This window comes from Dama dama, chromosome 5 (genome assembly GCF_033118175.1).
Source record: "Dama dama isolate Ldn47 chromosome 5, ASM3311817v1, whole genome shotgun sequence".
Lineage (NCBI taxonomy): Eukaryota > Metazoa > Chordata > Mammalia > Artiodactyla > Cervidae > Dama > Dama dama.
Window position 1 is genome coordinate 1,355,441 of NC_083685.1, and position 20,171 is coordinate 1,375,611.

Genomic DNA, 20,171 nt, shown 5'->3' on the forward strand with positions numbered 1-20,171 from the left:
TTAAGTTAATTTTTGTATGTGGGGTTTGGTAGGGGTCTCAACCTGGAAGGAGAGACCTGAGAAGGGGCGGGCGTGGTGGTGGGGGGAGCCCACTGCGGGCGCACGGGGGCCTGAGGGGGCCCATGAGGGAGCAGGTGGGTTGCAGGTGGGCCCCCCGGGGAGGCGCTGTGCGCATCACCGTGCGGACTCAGCATCGGTGCCGTCTATCCGGACGCCGCCCTGCACGCAGAGAGGGCACGGCCCGCTGGACCCTGGGCCGCGTCCCCTGCCTGGGCTGGCCTGTGTCCCAAGGGGTGTGCGGTTCACCTCGGGGGTCTGCTTGCCTCTGGTGGCCCCGGACAGCGGGAGGGACCTGCTCTCCTGGGTAACCTTTGTCCCTGTCGCCGACCAGCTGAGGGAGTTGGTCACTTGGGCCTGCATGTGAGACTTTATGGCCCAAAATTGAGACAATCAGAACTGGCAACACCAGGCACCCCGAGTGTGGCTGGCATTACCTTCAGGAGGCTGGGCCCCCGTGAGCCCTGGGCGGCTGCTTGGCTGGAGCCAGACATGCAGAGCTGCTGGCCAAAGGCCTGGCGGGGTCAGGCACTGGGCCCCCGCCCCACACACCCACCCGGCCCCCGCCAAGTTCCAGGCCGGGACTCTAGTCTGTAGACCTTTCTTAGGACTCAGCTTGTGGACGGGAGTGGAGGAAGCCTGGTGAAAGGCACAAGTCCCTTGAACTGTCACAACCTAGAGCTCACTGCTGCTCAGAGTGACTTCACAGACCCCTTGCTCACATGTGCATGCACATGTGTGTGCTGCGGGCACACGCATGTGGTTGCTGCCCGCATCGTGTACACATTGACCTCAGCACTCGCCCTGCGCGGCCCGCTGCGTGCCTGGCGGGGATCAATCTGGAGTCTCTGTTCTAAGCCAAATGGCCAGCCTCGCTGGGGCCACGGCGCTGACTGGCCCGTGGTTCAGTCCACTGCCCTCAGCAGAGGCGTCTCTGGGGCGTCTCCGGGTGCGCCGCGGTCTGCGGGGTGAGCTCCAGGGAGGGGAGGGCTCTGGTTCCTCATCCCCCCCTCCCAGGCCCGTCCAGGGCTCCCCGCCCCGCTGACCTGTGGTGGGAGGAGGCTCACGCTGTTCTCTCGTTGGCAGGTGAAGGGCGGATGACCGAGGCCTCCGGCGCTGCAGGGAGAGCCCTGGACGTCAGCGCACCTGGGAGCCCACGCCGCCCTGCGGTCGCGCACCTGGGAGCCGCGCCCCAGCCAGCAGCAGCCGCGCCGGCCTCCCGCCACCCGGAGGACAGGGAATGACCGTGGTGGCCCCGTGGGCCGGGGGGGCGGCGGAGTGTCCCTGAGGAGGGGCTGGGCCGCCTCCCGCGGCGGAAGCGCCATGCCAGCTGGAGCGGGGGCGCCAGGGCAGGGGCTGCAGCGGGCCACGGCCTCGCGCCCCCAGGCACGCTGAGCGCCGCCGCCCGGCACCGGCTCCCTCCGCCGGGGCGCGCGGGCACCGGCTCCTTCCGCCGGGGCGCGCGCACGCGTGCGTGCGCCCGGCCCGAGCCTCTAGTCTCGGCGTCGTCGTTCGTCGTCGTCATCCGAGCTCCCCCCGCGGCTGGTGGGCCCCTGGTGCTGCCCGGCCGGACCATGGGATGCCGGCAAAGCTCAGAGGAGAAAGAGGCGGCCCGGCGGTCGCGGCGCATCGACCGCCACCTGCGCTCGGAGAGCCAGCGGCAGCGGCGCGAGATCAAGCTGCTCCTGCTGGGCACCAGCAACTCGGGCAAAAGCACCGTGGTGAAGCAGATGAAGATCCTGCACAGCGGCGGCTTCAACCTGGAGGCCTGCCGCGAGTACAAGCCGCTCATCGTCTACAACGCCATCGACTCGCTCACGCGCATCGTGCGCGCCCTGGCCGCGCTCAAGATCGACTTCCACAACCCCGACCGCGCCTACGACGCCGTGCAGCTGTTCGCGCTCACGGGCCCGGCCGAGAGCAAGGGCGAGATCACGCCCGAGCTGCTGGGCGTCATGCGGCGGCTGTGGGCCGACCCCGGCGCGCAAGCCTGCTTCGGCCGCTCCAGCGAGTACCACCTGGAGGACAACGCAGCCTACTACCTGAACGACCTGGAGCGCATCGCCGCCCCCGACTACGTGCCCACCGTGGAGGACATCCTGCGCTCCCGGGACATGACCACGGGCATCGTGGAGAACAAGTTCACTTTCAAGGAGCTCACCTTCAAGATGGTGGACGTGGGCGGCCAGCGGTCGGAGCGCAAAAAGTGGATCCACTGCTTCGAGGGCGTCACCGCCATCATCTTCTGCGTGGAGCTCAGCGGCTACGACCTGAAGCTCTACGAGGACAACCAGACGGTGAGTGTGTGGCGGGCTCCTCCGGCCCCCGGGACGGTGAGGCCCCTGGGGCGAGGTGGCAGCCGCCGCCGTCATTCAGGGGAGCCTGGGCGGCTGCTGGCCCCAGCGAGGACCTCAGGGTCGCGCCTGCCGCCAGGACGTACGCCCAGAGCGCAGCTCTTGGTCGCCGCTCCAGTCCAGGACCGCCGGCCCACTCTGACGAAGTAACCACCGTACCCGCAGCCCCAGGCAGGGAGACCGCCCCAGGCCACGGCACCCTCAGAGCCCGTGGACCTCCCGGGGCGGGGAGGAAGGGGGGCTGACACCCCGAGAGGCTTCGCTGCAGGTGTGTGGGGAGGGGACCTGGCGGCGGGGCGGAGACTGGCTGCTCGGCAGGACCGGGGGCGCGGGCGGCCAGTCGCGGGTCCGTGCGGCGGTTCTGTGAGCACAGCGGCTCCCCCCAGCCGAGCACCGGGCTTGGCCCTGGGAACCTGGGCCCCACGACCTGACCTCCTGAGCATCCGTCAGCCGCGGGGTGAAGAACCTCCTCTGAGGTTTCGTCCCCGGGGTCGGGGACGGGCTGGGAATTCTTTCAGGCCCTCCTGTCAGGCTGAGGACCACCCTGTGGGCTGGGGGCTCAGCCTTGAGCCATGTGGGCCAGTATTGGAGGTTGCCGAGGGACAGCTGGGCTCGGGAGGCTTGACACTTGACTCTGGGGCTTGACGGTAGCTGCTAGGCAGGCTGGGAGGCAGGCCTCCGGCAAGGAGGCTGGGCAGTGGCCAACAGGCCCAGCTAGGCAGGCGGCCCCGGCGCCGGGAGCCACAGTGCTGGAGGCCGCTCAGCTGCAAGGGTGGTGTGGCTGGGCTGCCCCCCAGCATCGGATCTGAAACAGGCAGGACCCCTGGAGGGTCTGAGTCAGGCAGGAGCCCTGAGCAGAGACCTGGAGTCGGCCCTGAAGAGGTTTCCGATTTTAGCGTGGGGGGCCCGGCCAGCCCGCAGCCCCCGGGGCCAGCCCATCTCCCTCCCAAAGCTGTGCCCGCCTCTGCCCGCCCCCGCTGCTGGGTCCTGCGTGTGATCCTGGGCAGCGGCGGGGTGGGGCCTTGCCGAGCACGGCTGAGGGTGTGGGGCTGCCCGGACGGGTGTGTGCCCACCCGGGCTCCGCCCCCCGGCTCTCTGGCACCGGCTTGTTTCTGCTCCCCCCGGGCTGGCTGGTGGTGGCCCTGGGCCCTAAGGCCTTCTGGAGGCCCGATCTCCGGGCCGCCTCCTGTGTCGTCTCCAGGACGGGAGGCCAGGCGGGGTGAATTCCCTCGGTGCCGGGCGGGGTGCCCAGGCTGTCGGCCGGCATGTCCTGCCATGGAGCTTGCGCCCGCAGGAGTGCTGGGTCAAGAGGGGCGTGGGGGTCCGGGCCCCGGGGCGTCCTGTGTTCCACAGAGGAACGCGGCCGCCCTGTCCCCTGCACACCACCCTGTCCAGCAGGTCTCAGCTCCAGCGTCACCCCCGCCCGGCAGGCGCCCACACGTTGCCACTCCGTACACCAGGGCCCCGTCACGTGTGGACAGGTGGCAGCCAGGCTGAGCCCAGTGGACAGTCAGGTGGACAGGCGGCTTCTCTGAGGCCCGTGGGTCATCCCAGAGGCTCTGGGGCCATTGCAGTGTTTCCTGGAGTGAGAGCCCCCCCAGCCTGCCCCCGCCTGGGCGCGGCAGGCCTGGGGAGGTGACTGTTCGCCAGAAAAGGAGATTCTCAATGAGAAACTCACGCAGGGCTGGAAATTCACTGGATTCCAAGTGGTTCTGACCTTTCATGCTCCACCAGCAGTATCTCTGGAAAACAAACACTGCCGGGTGGAGACAATGCCGCCTGTGAGTCCCGCCACCGCTGGCCACAAGGGGGGCTGGCCGCCTTCGTCTCCAAGGGCCCTGGTGGAGGCTGGGTGGCCCTGAGAAACCAGAGGGGCCCGGGACCCAGTGCCAGGCTCCAGACGTGGCCCCGCAGAGCTCCTCCCGCCCCCCGCTTGGCGTCTGCAGCCTCGTCTCCCCCCGCCAGGACCCGCTCCCGCCCGCCGGCTTTTGCGTCAGCGTGTTGCCAAGGGTGACGTCAAGACTGCTGGGCTCGGGGCGTGTGCAGGGCAGCCCCTGGGCAGGAGTGGATTCCGGGGTGTCCGTGGACCATGGCAGCCCGCGGAGCGCAGAAGTCGTGCCCAGCCTCGGTCACGATGCCGGGCCCTCGTCCCAGAAGGATTTCACGGGTCCTGAGTCGGCCTGGGCCCCGTCCCCTGTGAGGTCCTGCAGCACCAGGCGGCCGTCCCTGTCCCCGTGCAGGGCTGCAGGCACTGGGGGCCTTCCCTGTCCCCTGTGAGGTCCTGCAGCACCAGGCGGCCGTCCCTGTCCCCCGTGAGGTCCTGCAGGCACCGGGGGCCTTCCCTGTCCCTGTGTGGGACTGCCAGAGCTCAGCCCAGGGGTCGCCCGTGGACGCCATGGGCTGGCGCTGGTGCCTGGGTCCCTGTCTCGGCATGAGGACAGCTGCGAGGCCGAGCCCACTGGCCCAGCCTGGCCGCCCCCCCCCACCCGCCCTCTGTGGAGCCCCCGCAGCCTGGCTGCCGGCCCCTGCCTGGGTGGAAAAGATGAGCTCAGCTGTGGCCCCCGTGGGTGCCCACCTGCCCGGACAGCCCCCAGGGTGCCCCCTTGAGCGCCCTGCGGGCGGGACCCCAGCACCCTGCGGTCAGCCTGCTCCGGCCTTGGCCCGTGGACCCACTGATGGACTTGGGGCCTCTGCACGGCGGGGCCCCCAGAAGGGGCGGCCGAGGTGGCCGCGAGGTGTCTGTTCTCACGGGAGCACCCTCGGTGGCTGGCCGTGCTGTGGACTGTGGAGCGCTCAGGAGGCCTGCTGTGTGCCTGCTGTATGCCTGCTGTGCGCCTGCTGTGCGCCTGCTGTATACCTGCTGTGCGCCTGCTGTATGCCTGCTGTGCGCCTGCTGTATGCCTGCTGTGCGCCTGCTGTGCACCTGCTGTATGCCTGCTGTGCACCTGCTGTATACCTGCTGTATGCCTGCTGTGCACCTGCTGTATGCCTGCTGTATACCTGCTGTGCGCCTGCTGTGTGCCTGCTGTATGCCTGCTGTGCGCCTGCTGTATGCCTGCTGTGCGCCTGCTGTATACCTGCTGATACCTGCTGTGCGCCTGCTGTATACCTGCTGTATACCTGCTGTGCGCCTGCTGTATACCTGCTGTATACCTGCTGTGCGCCTGCTGTATATCTGCTGTATACCTGCTGTGCGCCTGCTGTATACCTGCTGTATACCTGCTGTGCGCCTGCTGTATACCTGCTGTATACCTGCTGTGCGCCTGCTGTATACCTGCTGTATACCTGCTGTGCGCCTGCTGTATACCTGCCGTGCGCCTGCTGTATACCTGCTGTGCGCCTGCTGTATACCTGCTGTGCGCCTGCTGTATGCCTGCTGTGCGCCTGCTGTGCGCCTGCTGTGCACCTGCTGTATACCTGCTGTGCGCCTGCTGTATACCTGCTGTGCGCCTGCTGTGCGCCTGCTGTATACCTGCTGTGCACCTGCTGTATACCTGCTGTGCGCCTGCTGTGTGCCTGCTGTATACCTGCTGTGCGCCTGCTGTATACCTGCTGTGCGCCTGCTGTATACCTGCCGTGTGCCTGCTGTATGCCTGCTATATACCTGCTGTATACCTGCTGTTCACCTGCTGTATACCTGCTATGCGCCTGCTGTATACCTGCTGTGCGCCTGCTGTATACCCGCTGTTCACCTGCTGTATACCTGCTGTGCGCCTGCTGTGTGCCTGCTGTATACCTGCTGTGCACCTTCTGTGGGTATGAGGCCCAGGTGGGGCCAGAGGCCATGGTGCGCCTGAATATCCAGGGTTCAGGAGCTGAGGTGGGGGCACTCACCCCAGCACAGCTGAATGTCATGTCTGCAGACCCTCTTGCTGCCTAGGGACTCTGCCCCTTCTCTGGGACCTGGCAGGCACATCTCCCAGGGGTGATTGCACTTCCTCACAGGGCTAGTTGCAGGAAGCCTGGTGTTCCCGCCACTCCCCAGCAGTCGCTGGTCAGCCGTGTCGTCTGTGTTGAGGTCTCGGGTGGGGACACGGGGACATGCTTTTTAGGGGTCAGTGTGTGCCCAGCCCTGCCCAGCGGCCCCTCCTGGTCCTGGGGAGCCCCTCCCTATCCCCAGACGGTCGGCAGGGCCTGGCACACAGTGGCACGCCGCAGACGTGGCCAGGGTCGGGAAGAGCCAATGGCTGGGGCCCTGGCTTCTAGGACGCAGCTGAGAGGGAGCCCCCGCAGGTCCTGTGACCCCCCGCCCGAATGCCATGCTTTGTCCTTCAGCCACAAAAGGCGCACGTTTCAGTGCTGTGAGAGGATCATCGTCACAAAACGGCGCTGTCCACGAGTGTCGCAAACCAGCCATCACCTGCTGGTGACAGAGCCGGAGGGCGCGGTTGGAAGGGGGAGACGCAGGCGTGGGTGACACCCAGCTTAGATTGGAAGGGGCTTGACACAGCCTCCAGGGCCCTTCCCAGGCAGCTCCGTGGATGGGGAGGCCAAGGCCGAGGTCACCATCGTGGGCCCAGGGCTGGGAGCCAGGGTGTGGACAGTGCGCGGGCCTGGGGGGGCTTGAGCGGCCACTGGGGTTGGCGCTGCCCCAGTAGCACGCCGCTCAGAAGCAGGACCCCCAGGGAGCCCCAGCAGAGCACGCACCGCCCCCCCCTGCCTCCTGCCCCCTACCCAGCTGCAGTCACATTCGGAGGCCACCCGCCTCCCTCCCAGCTGCAGTCTCCCTGCAGCTCCTTCCGGTTTCACGGGGTGCCGGGGCCACACGCAGTCTTGACCTCTGCACACCACGTTGACCTGAGGACTGCAGAGACCCCCTGGACGGGAGCCTGAGGTGAAGGCAGCCCCAGGGGGCTGGGTGCCTGGTGGGGCCGTGACGGCACCTCCCGCCCCAGCTGCAGTAGGCACAGGGCTCAGCTGGCCACGCTGTCCCTCCCTGCAGACGTCCCTGGCACGCTCCGCCTGGCCCTGTCTCTCTGTGGCCCGTCACCCCTCCCAAGGAGGCCCATGGGGCCGGATGCGTGCTCGTGGCCCGAAGCCGCTGCCGCCGCTCGTGGACACTGGCTGCCTCCACCCGGGCACCTCCGGCCCTGGCACCGCCTGGGGCCCCTGCTCCTCCACCCAGCCCTCGTCCCAGCCCCCCTCAGCGGCGGGGGTCATCCGGTCCTCCCCTCGCGGGCCCTGGGCTTCGCATGGGGGCGGGGGAGGGCAGGTGGAGAGGCAGCACCCGCGGCAACCCTCCCCTGGCAGGTCAGCCTCCCTGGCGCCTGCGGGCAGCCCTCGATGGGCACGTGCCCGCTGACATTTCAGTCCTGGAGCGGCCCACCCTGCCCTGCCCCTCCAGACGCTGAGCACAAGGCCCTGCGCCCCCTGCCCCGTCACACCGGCCGCTCCCAGGGCTCCTGCCTTCTTCTCCCTTGGCCAGAGTTGGTCCTCCGCCAGCGGTCAGCCGGAGGGAAGGACGGACCTTCCCACAGCCCCACTCCTCACTGTGGGTCCTTGTGGGTGCGCCCCTCTGTGGTGGCCGCCTCCTGCCATGACCCTGGAGGCCCTCCCAGGCCATCAGTGGACACAGCGGGGCAGCCGGGACACCCCACCCCCACCCCCCACCCCCGTCGCTCTGCCTTCACTGCGTGACCCGGTGGACTCTGCTGGGGGGTGTCCACATGTTCCCGGATCTGAGGCTGGGGTCCTCCGCCTCAAAGACAGATCAGGGTCAGCCTCTTGCCAGGTCTTGGGCTCTGTAGGCAGGGCTGCCACCGCCCCCCCCCCACACTGCACCCCCATCCCCGTGAGGCCCGCGGCGGCTGGTGGACATCACATTAGCAGCCTGAGATCAGCCAGGTGAGAGCGGTGACACGGCGGACATCGGCAGATGCTACGGCCACCCCCCCCCCAGGTGGACGTTAAAGGGCCCCCAGCTGCCTCTAGGCGGTGCTGACCCCGTGTCCCTGCCTGGCAGGCTTACTCTTGAGTGAACAACGGCACTCGCCACTGGCCTCCTTGTAGAGCCGCCCCCCAACCCCTTGGCGCCCCCCTGTTCTGGGCCTGCGGCCACGCACATCATTTCTGCCCACGTTTGCCCCGCTGGGGGACGGGCCTTTGCCGGAACGGTTCACGCTCTCCGCGGGCAGGGGAGTCGATGCTCTGTGCAGAGGGGCCGCCGTGAGCCATGGGCGCTGCTGCTTCCATCAGCGTGCTAGCGGCCGGCCCTGGGATCTCCCCAGGACAAGACCCCCTTCCTTCTCCATGGCGCAGCCCCTGGAGGCTGAGACTGGTTTTGTCAGGGCCTGGCCGGGAGGCAGCCCCAAGCAGCAGCCTGGGGGCCGTCCTGCCCCAGAGACCAGTGTGCGGGCAGAAGGGCCCCGACACTGGGGGTAGGCCTCGGGGCGAAGCTGGGGGTGCTGGCCTGGGCTCCACCTTGCCAAGCTCGCTGGGGTCACGGGGTGGCTGGGGACAGCCCCTTGAGGCAGGACTGAGGGGTTTGGGGACCCCCCCCGGGTGAGTCCAGCCACCTGGCCTCTGCAGCCCCCAGCTCTGTCCATACGCGCCCCCAGCACATCTGTGCTCAGCGGGACCCCAGGGCAGAGGGTCCTCCCAGCCTGCAGCCACCAGGCCCCGGGGTAATTAATCTCCCGAGCGCGTTAGCCCTGCTTCTCACACACACTCATCAGAGCGGCCCCAGATCTTAAGACGCAGGTTATTATTGTTTTAAGGGGTTTCTGTAACCAGAGACGTGCAAGACAGCTCCTCTGCTTACCAAAAATGGGCTCCAGGGAGCAGGCTGAGAGCTCTGGGGCTGCTCGGGGGCCTTGGTGCTGACAGAACACCCCCAGGCCCCGCCAGCTCTGACAGCCCAGTGTTTGGGTTAAGATCTGAATACGGTCAGCAACAGGGAAGGAGCCCCCTGATGGAGCAGGTGCCCCGCCCCGTTGCCCACACCTGGCTCCCCACTGGACTTGGGTCCTCTGATCCAGAGACGAGCTCAGCTCAGCGGGCCCCGGGGGCCTGGGCTGCAGCACAGCCCTCCCCGCCCCCCGCCGCCTCCCCCGTTGGGGCCTCTTGTCTCGGGCACTGGCTCTGACGTCACGAACAAAAACCAGTCACCCAGCGGTCCCGGGCTCGCGCCCCAAGGTTCCCGCTGAGGCTCGCCCAGGCCGTGGCCCCACACATCTCTGCTGCCCTCCAGGGACCCCGGCGGCGGTCCTGACCGAGGCGGCCCAGGCCTCCCATGGCCAGCCCTGCGTTCCCCAGAAGCCATGACCTCCAGGCCTGTGTCTCAGGCTCCAGGAAACCTGGCCTGTGGCCAGCGACCAGCTGCTGAGGATGGAAGAGACGGGCACAGTGACCCAGGCAGCCCGCGCTTCGTGCGCGGCCGCCCCCTCCAGCTCACCCGCCGGAGGACAGGGCCCTGGGAGGCAGGAGGGCAGGCCTCGGCCACACGCGGGTCCAGCCTTCCAGGGACAGGACCCAGTTTTGACGTCAGCTGTTCCCGGTGTCCGCGGGGCCCGGGGCTCTGGGGCTGGCGCTCAGACGGAGGGCAACGCCAGGCAGTGCAGTGTAGACCCTGCGTGGCTGCCGCGGCCTCCCCCGGCCCGGCCTGCTGGCTGCGAAGGCTGTGGGAACCTCAGGACGCCTCCTTTCCTCTCTCACACTGGACGCTTGGGTGGGCTGGGCCCCCACGTAGCACGAAGCGCCCCCAAGGCCAAGGCCAGCCCATCCCAGCGTGACCGAGCTGACCCAGGGAGCCTGCTGGTGGCCATCCTGCCCCCCGACCCCTGCAGTCCGGCTCAGACCTGCCAGGGTCAGGCTGCAAGTGCCCCTCGGTATGGCGGCGCCAAGGCCAGGGGCCACCCCGGCGGGGATGGAGGCAGTGCTGGGCTGCGTGGCTGCCGGGCACTCCCCTGACGCCCAGGCCTAGCAGGCTGGGCGCTCTGCTGGACAGCCGGGAGCCCGTGGGGGCCCAGAGCCTGGGCCCCATCGAGGCCGGCACCCTCCCTCTCTGGGCCTGACTCTCGGTGTGGCGGGGATCAGGGTACGGGGGCTCTGTGTCCATCAGAGCAAGTGCTCCACGCGTGGCCTTGGGACTCTGGGAGTCGATCCTAACTCAGTCCCCGCCTGCGCCCCTGAAGTTACAGGCCACCCCCTGTCCCCGTGCCCCCTGCCCGGGGCTCTGCCGGCCACCCATGAGCTCAGGAGCCGCGTTTCTGGCTGAGATCCCGTCGGTCTCTGAGGTTCAGTGAGAGCAGGGCACTGATGCATGTGTCTGGGGCGTGGGGGCCGGCTGGTCATGCCAACTCCTGGCGCACAGCTGGGCCAGGCGGGCAGGGCCCCAGCCAGGTCCCCGCATTCGTCCTGAGAGCGGGGTGGCAGCCTGCCCGTGTAGCTGCGGCTGTCCTTGCCCGGCCCCTGAGGACGCGGGGCGCCCCCAGGCCAGTGTGGCCATGGGGGGTTGAGCACACCTGACCTGAGGCGCCCCTGGGACCCGGGCCGCGGTCCCTGGGAGGACCAGGGCGCCTTTGTGCAGACCTCTAAGTGCCCTGACGCAGATGGCTCGCCGAGCCTCCCCATGAGGGACCGGGGACCTCCTGGGGAGGGGGCGCTGGGCGGGGCGGCGGGGGCGTCCAGCGAGCTGCCCCAGGCCGAGCTTCCACTGCTCCTGGCACGTTTGGGGTGGCTTTCAGGCCATTAGGGCCTGAGCACAGCTTCCCTGCAGCCTGTTATCTTGTTTAAACAGCGCTGCTGTTTGAAGGGGTAGGCCTGGCCACGCGGTTACCACGAGCCTCACAATTGTCCCTGCAGGGCGGGCAGGGGACGGGCCTCCAGAACACAACACCCCCGCCCCCCACGAAGCCCCATCTGTCGATGGCCCCAGGGCTGTGGGGCCCAGCCCCGCCCCCCCCCCCGCCTGCCTGGGATGCAGGGAGCCACCCCCTGGGGTGGGGTGAGGCTGGGCCTTTTGCTGAGCCCCCTTCTGGTCCCTGGGGCTGGGGTCCGAGTGCCGTGAGTACACGGGAGGTGAGGGTGAGACGCAGCCCCCACCCCTGAGTGTTAATCCCAGTGCTGCTCACTGATCCCCACTCTGACCCCTGACCCCTGACCCGAACCGGGGCTGCCTGTCTGCAGGGGGCGGCAGGCGCTGGGGGAAGGTCAGGGCCCCGACGGGGGGCACATGGAGTCGTGGAGTCGGGTCCTGGGGCCACAGCACTGACCCTGGGCAGGACCGCGCCCGTCCGTCTCGGCCCGGGGGGGCAAGGGGTCGAGGGCCAGGGCAGGAGAAGCAGCAGGCGGCCCCGCTGCCCCCGTGCTGACCGCGGCTCCAGGCCATCCCCGCAGAGCAGCCCCTGGCAGCACGGGGCTCCCGCGCCCATCGGCCTCACTAACCCAGTCCTGGGTCCAGGGCAGCCGGCGCCCGGCCCCATGAGAGGAGGAAGTGGGCATCATTGACTCAATTGGTCTGGATGTGACCCCAGTCACCCAGCTCTTTTCCCCGGCCGTCTGCCCTCTTCCCAAGGCCGCTGGGAGCAGGGTTTAGGGTGGGGGCCGGTGGGGACCGCGGGTGGCTCCGGCCATCAGAGGCTCTCCCTGGGGCCGAGGGGTCCTCAGCCCACGTGGTATACACGGGGGACTCGGGAAGGAGTGAGGCCCAGAGCCTGTGGGGCGGCCATCCAGGCAGACATGGCCACAGGGCACCCTGCGGTCACCGCCCCGCCCCCGCCCCCAGGAGGCCCACCCACCAGCAGCAGGTCCCCAGAAGGACCACCCCCTTCCCTGCCCCATGCCCCCCGCCGGGGCCGCGAGGTCTGCCGAACCCCCAGGGGCCCTCCCCCGCTGCAGCACGTAGCTGGCAGTGGGTGGTGCCGCCTGGCCCAGCCTGAGGGTCTGGGTCTGCGACGCTGTGGGCGGGGGCTGCCTCCCCAGTTGCCGTGGAAACGGCAGGACTGCGTTCAGAGACTTGGAGGTGGGAAGGGCCCGAGGGGCCGTGGGCGTTCCCAGGCCCCCTGTGGGCAGTCCAGCCGGGACCATGCCTGCCCCCGTGTCTGCACAGGCGGTGGTGACTGCACGCTGGCTGGGGTGAGCCAGGCTCACGGGCCCTGCCCTCCCAGGGACTCGTCCATGTCCACCCCCACCATCCGCCTGGGAGCAGAAGTCTGAGTTGCCGCCCCAGGCCTCCAGCCTCTGCCTCTAGCCACCTCCTCCCTGTCCCCAGGGGGACCTCCTGCCTGTGCCCCTCAGCCCGAGGGCTGTAGCCACAAGCCGGCCCTGCACCCCACCCCTGACTCACGACAAGCTGGAGCCCAAAGGGAAAGGCACGGTGGAGGATGAGGACCTTTAGTGGATGCTGGGGGCGGGGATGGGTAGGGCGGACCCTGGGGCTTCATACCCCCGGGCAGCCTGCGATCCGGGCCTGGTCCCTTTCCCGTGGAGCCCAGGGCCAGGGGCGCCCCAAGTGCAGCCTCTGCCTGCCGCCCACCCCCCGCAGCCTCCCAGCAGGGCCCCCTGGCATCCCCAGGCTGTACTAGACTTTTCCGCAGCTTTGCACGAAGACGACACCGCCCTCTCTCAGCCACAGGCCGCAGCCCCCACTCGGGCGGCAAGCGTGTCTGCGCAGCTGCTGGGACCTCGGGACAGATGGGGTGTGAGGCTGGGGTCCACTCGCCCTGTCCTCAGCGGAGGAGGCCCGCCCAGCTGGGCTCAGGGTGGGCCAGGGAGGTCCTGGGGGCTCCTCCCGCTTGGGGCACAGGGCTGGGTGTCAGCTGCCTTCCCGGCTGTGGAGGAGGGGGCGGTCAGTGCCACACTGAGGCTGGCCCCCCCGACGGGCCTGCAGCGCCCTCACACCCCACAGGCCGCCCCCCACGGCCAGGCACAGGCTCCACGGATCTTGTTTATGCGGCACTGCCTTGGCGTCCAGCCCCGATGGACCCTCCCCACTCGGCCCAGTGAGCCAGGTGCCGCCAGGCGTCCCCGCCACCCAGCCCCCACCCTCGGCGCCCGCAGAGCCTGGCACTGTGGTGAACGGAGCTCATTCACGCCCGCAGCCCAGTCTCCCTGCCTGAGAGGCAGGATTCACAGCTCCCGAGAACAAACACCCCAGGCTGGTCCTGCAGCAGGCAGACCGGGGCCTTCCTGGACCAAGGCCTCGTGCTGGGCTGCGCTCTGGGCCCCACGGAGCCGAGTGAGCGTCCGGGCCTCACCCTGCCACAGCGTCCCCTCGGGCTGCCCGCCGCCCCGTCCTGGCCTCGCAGGGCCCCCCCCCCGCCCCAGGACACCTGGCCTTGCGTCTCTAAGTCAGCACATGTTGGCTGCTATGGGCCTTGGTGCCCGGCGTGGGGCCTCTCAGCTTCCCACGGGGGGCCTGTTCCACCCCCAGCCCCTGGAGGAGGACGGCTGACAGAGCCCCCTTTCCCCGGTGGGGGGCCAGCAGGCCCGACACACAGCTGGAGGCTGGCAGAGTGGGGTGCCGGCTGCCCGGGGAGGCAGGGGAGGTGTGAGGCTCAAGTGGCAGAGGGTGCTGAGATGCTGACAGGCTGGGGTTTCCGGGGGCCCCTGGAGGGGCTGTCGGGGTGGGAGTAGGTGCTGGGGGCCCCCACGCCCTGGCCCTCCTCCAGGTCGCCCCCTATCTACCCCACCAGAGGCCAGAGACGACGCGAGCTGATAAGGGAGGTACCCTCCCTGTGGGGGTGGGCGGGCCCCTTTCCCTCCTGCCCAGGGGCCGGTCAGACCGCACTCGTGCCAGTGGGTTCCACCCCGCCACCGCTGCAGGGCAGACCGGCAGAGCCCCGCGTGACCACTCGGCAGGCGAGTGCCGTTTCGACGGGCCGCCGGGCTGGACGCAGGAGCTGCCTGGCTCCCCGCCCAGTGATCCAGCAGGGCCCAGATGCCCGGATATCCTAACACCTGCCGTCCCCCGCCCCGCGCTGGCCCACCAACCCCGGAACCCCGCCACATGCAGGACCCGCCCCCCCCCCGCCCCGGCCCGGCCACTTGACTTGGTCTCTGGTCTCTGGGCTCCGGCACCTGCCTGAAACCGGAGACCTGCTCCACAATTAGTGAATATGTGCTCACGGCTGCGTCTTGTCACTCATCTTACGTGTGAAATCTGGGGTCGGGAGCACCCTGATTAAGACATCACTCCCGTGAAATGACAGCTCCGCCGCTGGTCCTTTCCACGCGGCTTCCAGGAACCCATTGGCACTCGTTACCACCCAGCGGCAGGTGGTGTTCCTGGACCACCAGTTACGGCAAGTGGGACTTCATCCTGCTCTCAGACATGGCTGGGGGCCAGCATCCTGCTTCTGTCTGCAGAAGGATTACCCCCGCCAACACATACACACACATGATCACCCCCCCCAATACACACATACAGACACACACATGATCAACCCAACACACACACACACACACAATCACCCCCCAACACACATAATCACCCCCCAAATACACACACATGATCATCCCCCCAACACACACCCCTGCCAAGACCTGAGACCAGGCTGTATCTAACGAAGGCACAGGAAGGGTTTGGGAGACCAGCCCTCCTAGGTGGAAACCAGGGCCTGGAGGCCGTGTCTCAGCGGTGGTGGGGGGATCTTCTCAGCCCCAAAGCCGTCAAACCCTGTACTTCTGAGAGGGCCAGGCCTCTGGGAGATGCGGGCTTCGCAGGCGCCCCCGGGCTCCCCACCCTGGGGCCAGCAGCGCTGCGCGTCTGCCCCAGAGGGTCTGCGAGCCTCATGCTCCTGGCCTGGGGGCTTGGAGCACATTTCCGGGCCCTCCGGGCCTCGGTTTCTTCGTCTGCAGAATGGGGACAATAAGGTCGAGGGCGGAGCGGGTGCCCACTGTCAGCAGCAGCTGCAGCTTCCCTGTTTATTGCTGCATGCTCAGGACAGTCCTTCATCTGACATCTCAGCTCTAGACTGGCCCCGCCCTTGGGACACTCATCTCGTTCATCTTAAAACACAGGGCAGCTCACCACCCACAGGCGTCCCTTAGAAGCAAGGTGATCAGTCCAGTCATGGGGGGCGGGGGGGAGCAGGTGAGGGCCCTGGGCTCCTCGAGAGCCCGCAGGCTGCACGGTGTATCCTTGGTCCCCTTGGGGAGGTGGAAGGGGCCACCGGGGCCATTCTGCAGTCACGGGGCCTCCTGGGGGCCGTCCTCAACTCCTGGGGGGCAGCGGGGGGGGGGGTCCTGTGTGTGGCCCCAGGTGAGCACTTGGCCAGCAGGGGCCGGGCTGGCCCAGCTTTGCCCTGGAGCCTTGCTTTTGGGAACACAGGCCTCCCCGCAAGTCACGGACTCCCGTGAGGCCTGATGCCTGGCGGGATGGAAGCTCCCGGCCGGCCCACCCCCAGCAGGCGGGGCTGACCACGTGCTGGCTGCAGAGGGGTGGGGCAAGGACGGTCCTCCGTGGGAGCTGGGGGCTGGCCTGCAGCAGGGGGAGGGGGGGATCCCTGGCCGGCAGCCCTGAAGGCACGTGTGGTCAGTGACCCCTGGGGGTGCTGTGCGGGGCATGGGGCCTGCCGGGGCCCGGCTGTGCTGACCGCCCCCCTGCCCCCCTCCACCCCCAGAGCCGGATGGCCGAGAGCCTGCGCCTCTTCGACTCCATCTGTAACAACAACTGGTTCGTGAGCACGTCGCTCATCCTCTTCCTCAACAAGAAGGACCTGCTGGCTCAGAAGATCCGCCGCATCCCCCTCACCGTGTGCTTCCCTGAGTACAGCGGCCAGAACACCTACGAGGAGGCCGCCGTCTACATCCAGCGGCAGTTTGAGGACCTGAACCGCAACAAGGAGACCAAGGAGATCTACTCACACTTCACCTGCGCGACCGACACCAGTAACATCCAGTTCGTGTTCGACGCCGTGACCGACGTCATCATCCAGAACAACCTCAAGTACATCGGCCTCTGCTGAGGGGGCCAGTGGGGCTGCGGTGAGACGGGGGGCCCCAGCCCGGGGGGCAGAAGACGGGGTTGGGGGCCGGAGCGTGTCCCCAGCCCACCCCGTCGGCCCCCTCGTCTCTGCAAACACGACTGTATACGGATAGGTTGCTAGGTAGGTAGACACTTCTGCGTGTGCACACACACACACACACATTCTCTCTCTGCAGACAGGCAGGCTCCCCGCCTGGCTGAGGCCCCGTGAAGGCTTGAGGAGCTGTCACCAAGTCCGCCCCCCAACCCCCAGACCCTCCCGCCACGTCACTCTGCCTTCCCGACGCGGCCCTGCTCCGCTTGGGGGGCCACGGGGCTGGGTGGCCAGCTCCCCGGGAGGAGACCTGGAGCCAGGGCCGTGCCGGGCACCCACGGGCACCAGGCCAGCCACAGCACTGACCAGCCCCCCGGCCACTCGCCGCCCTTTTTAACGCGCCTGGGGAAACACACGGCAGAGCCGCACCGTGACCCGCGTGCTCGGCTTGTCTGGACCTGGCCCCGCTGGGCTCCAGCTGTTCTCCCACGAGTCGGACGTTTTATAAAACCAAACCCTGGTTTTTCTCCTCTGATATCCTTTTTTTTTTTTTTTTTTGGGCCAAATCTCGTGGTGTTTCGCAGAGATACAGAAAATTTCCAATGCGGTTGAGTCTTCTTTTTTAAACGCAGATTTTCAAAACCTATTTTTTCTTGCCCCCACCTCCCGGGTGGCCCTTCTCGTGTCTTGGCTTGCTGAGTGTCAGAGTTGTCACCGGATGCGTCTGTCCGTCTGCCCGGCGGTAGCCTGGGGGCCGCGTTGTACATAGGCCCGTGCAGCGTCCCCTTGTCCCTGGTGCGGCCTCCGCTTCATTTTTCTTTCAGAAAATAAATGTGCCGTGTTCACAGAAGGCCCTTCACCGCGGGAGCGGATGAACAGTAGCTTGGCGTCTCGGTGTTTAAAACAGTACACGACCTGTGGCTTCTCCGCACGTGAAGGGACGGGAGGCCAGAGGGGCAGCCGCGCCTCCTGTGAAGGCTCGGCCGCCTGAGGGGGTCCCTTCCTGCCCGCAGAGCCCTCGCCGGGCAGACCGCCTCTGGGCCGTCATCCGGGACCCTGAGTCAGAGGTCAGTGCCCAGAGTCACAGCTGAGGACTCCCGAGGGACGTCGTTGAGAGGGGAGTGAGGAGCCGGGGGATGGCGTGAAAGTCCGAGATCGTCTCCTTTACGAAAATAAAACACCCTGAATGAGCCAGGCTTCGTCCCGAGTGCTCTGTATGCGGCGCGGGGCCGGGGGGTCAGGGGGGATGGCGGCTGTGCCCAGGTCCCTTTTCTCTGCCCGCTTCCTGCATGCCTTTAGAAAAACGGTCTGGAGGTGAACGTCAAGAACCAACAAGCCCACAGAGACGGAGGCCGCCCTCCCGCCCGCATGTCCCGGGTGGTTGCAGTTGGGGACAACGGGGGCTCCAGCCCAAGTTGCTCAGTCACCTGGGCCCCCTGTGCCCTGAAGACAGTGCGGCCGGGGTCAGAGTCATCCCTGCAGGGCCGGCCGGTGGTGGGAGCAGGGTCCCCAGCCCAGCGCCTGCCGACTCGCCAGGGTGGGGCGTGGCATCGCCGAGGGCGGAAACGCTCCTCGGGGAAGTTCGTCCTCACTGCGCGGGGTCCTCCGGGGTCAGTGGTGACCCATTTGACAGAGGACGGGAACGTGCCCAAGGTCGGGGCGGGGACGGCGGAGCCATCCTCTCCAGGAGGAGCAGAGAGGGGACCGGGGGCCAGTGCCTCCCGAGGCCTGGGTCTTCGCTCAGCTCTGCACCCGAACGGCCGCGGCAGGAGCCCAGGGGTGGGGGGCACGGAGCCACCCAAGCGCCATCTCAAAGCCAGGACCAGGCCAAAGCCCGGAGGGAGGGACGCAGACACAGCGCGTGTAGGTAGCCGCGTGGCACTCAGCCCCAGCTCTGCCCACGTGGTCCCCTGCGCATCCCCCAGCAGCAGAAACCGCTGGGGGAGGGCTTTTGCGTGAGAAGAACCTGTGAGTTAAACTCTTTGAGGCTTATTCTGTGCTTTCATGCCAGCTGGGATAAGAGGCGTAACCCACCTCACTGTGAGTGTCTTTAACCAAGAGCACACAACTGGAGGCAAACAGAAGGCGTCTGCCTCCTGCCCTGATGCTTCAAGGAGGGGAGAGGATTCCCTGCGACAGTCCCCTGGCCCCCCCCCCCCCCCCACCTTTTATCTGCTCAGTTCCTCCTCTGACCAGCTGAGCCCTCTGCTGAGGGGGCCCATGACCCACCGTCCTTCAGGGGCCGAACATCCACCCCCCACCACCACCTCCCGGGGCCTCGGAATTCCCCTCTGCGGGGCAGATGGAGCCGGGGCTGCTGGCCGGGGCGCTTGCGAGGATGGAGCCGCCTCCTTCCGGGAAGGCACGTGCTGAGCTGCGGGCCGAGAGGCCCACACTTAGCAGTGTGGGGACTGGGGCTGAAGGAGGGCCGCCCTGAGCGGGGAGAGGGTCCCCTGTGCCCCTGGGGCGGCAGCTGAGTCCGGGGACGGGGGGCGTGTGCAGCCCCCGAGCTGTCGCGCCCAGGACGCCCGCCCACCCCACCCCCGCGCTCCCCTGGACACTGCGCCTCATCGCTGTCCGGCCCCAAGGAGGGACTCCAGGAAAGCCCGCCACCACGCCCCGACCCCCTGGGCCCGGAGGGCGCCTGCCTGCAGCCCCGCGGCGCCCAGCGCTTGGGGCCCCCCATCAGAGGAGAGGGCCCGAGGGGCGGGAGCGCTTCCGGGGCTGTGTCCGCAAGGGGGGCGGCCGGCCGGTCTCTCGGGCCGGCGAAGCGGAGCCGCCCCGCGCGGCGGCGGCCGGTCCTGCGGCGCCCCCTACCGGCCACTGCGGGGAGGGGGGTACCAGAAACAGCAGCTCTCGCCGCTCAGATCCCTTTCCACCCACTGGCCCCAGCGAGGACACCCACCCCGGGACACGGTCCCCCGGGCCGGCGCAGGAGCCTCTGCGCTCAGGGCACCTCAGGTGGTCCTCCCGGGGCGCCCGCCACGTGCCATGTCCCTCCTCCCTCTCTCCATCAAGCTGCCCACTGCCTGCCGCCAACCCCTCCCCAGAGTGTCCCAGGCCTTCCTCTGGGCGGGTCACAGAGGATGAGCAGCGCCCAGGAAATCCTGAGATAAAGGGTGAAGCTCTGGCCTCCCTGCTCCCCGGGTGGGCCTAGTGCTTGGGAATTTCAGAAAAATTTGCAGGAGGCCATAGAGCGCTTGCCTATTGAAGACAGTGTTGGGCTGGTAAGGGCCAAACAGGAAGGCTTCGGAACAAACAGAAATCCACCCTGGGTCCCTTCTCGAGCTGAGTGTGAAAAGCAAAACTCTTTCAACTTTTAGAAGAAAATGTGACAGAGTGCCTCCATGAGCTCTTAGCACCAAAGTCTTAAATGGCACCCTCCAGCAAAAGCCACGAAGAAAAAGATTGATGGGCGCTCACTACCACTGAAATGAAAAACTGACGTTTTATTAAATAAAAAGTAACTGTTTATTCAAATGAACAAACGGTGAAAAGCTACCAGACCGCCTGGAACATGGTGTTTGCATTGCGTGTGACCAGCTAAGGGTAGAACCTGGGATAAATGAAACACTCCCTGGAATCGATGAGACATGGAGCAAACAACTCGACAGAATGGACTCAGGCTCCCGAGAGGCTCTGGGTGGAGAGGAGATGCCCCTCTGCCAGCCTCGGGACGGGAGAGCCACAGACAGCGACAGCTAAGGCTACGCAGCCAGCACCCCGCAATACGCCCAGCCCTCCCGGCTGGGACAGGAACGCTGAGAAGCGATTGTATCTGCAGCCCCACAACACCATC

The 20,171-nt window shown here is 67.7% G+C and overlaps 2 protein-coding genes across 2 annotated transcripts in view; one reads left to right on the forward strand and one right to left on the reverse strand.

Annotated features, from left to right (window-relative positions):
• Positions 1-20,171, reverse strand: part of RSPH14 (radial spoke head 14 homolog) — a 47,097-nt gene that overhangs the window by 20,214 nt on the left and 6,712 nt on the right. The window lies entirely within an intron of this gene.
• Positions 1,540-17,564, forward strand: GNAZ (G protein subunit alpha z). The gene is made up of 2 exons (XM_061141401.1): positions 1,540-2,354; positions 15,974-17,564. The coding sequence occupies exons 1-2, from the start codon at positions 1,632-1,634 to the stop codon at positions 16,316-16,318; spliced, it is 1,068 nt and encodes a 355-aa protein (XP_060997384.1). The 5' UTR covers positions 1,540-1,631; the 3' UTR covers positions 16,319-17,564.

What these genes read in the sequence shown, in the direction of transcription:
- GNAZ (XM_061141401.1), top strand. Translation starts at nt 1,632, where the DNA reads ATGGGATGCCGGCAAAGCTCAGAGGAGAAAGAGGCGGCCCGGCGGTCG. An exon ending in TCTACGAGGACAACCAGACG is followed by an intron (nt 2,355 to 15,973) that starts GTGAGTGTGTGG and finishes CTCCACCCCCAG; the next exon opens with AGCCGGATGGCCGAGAGCCT.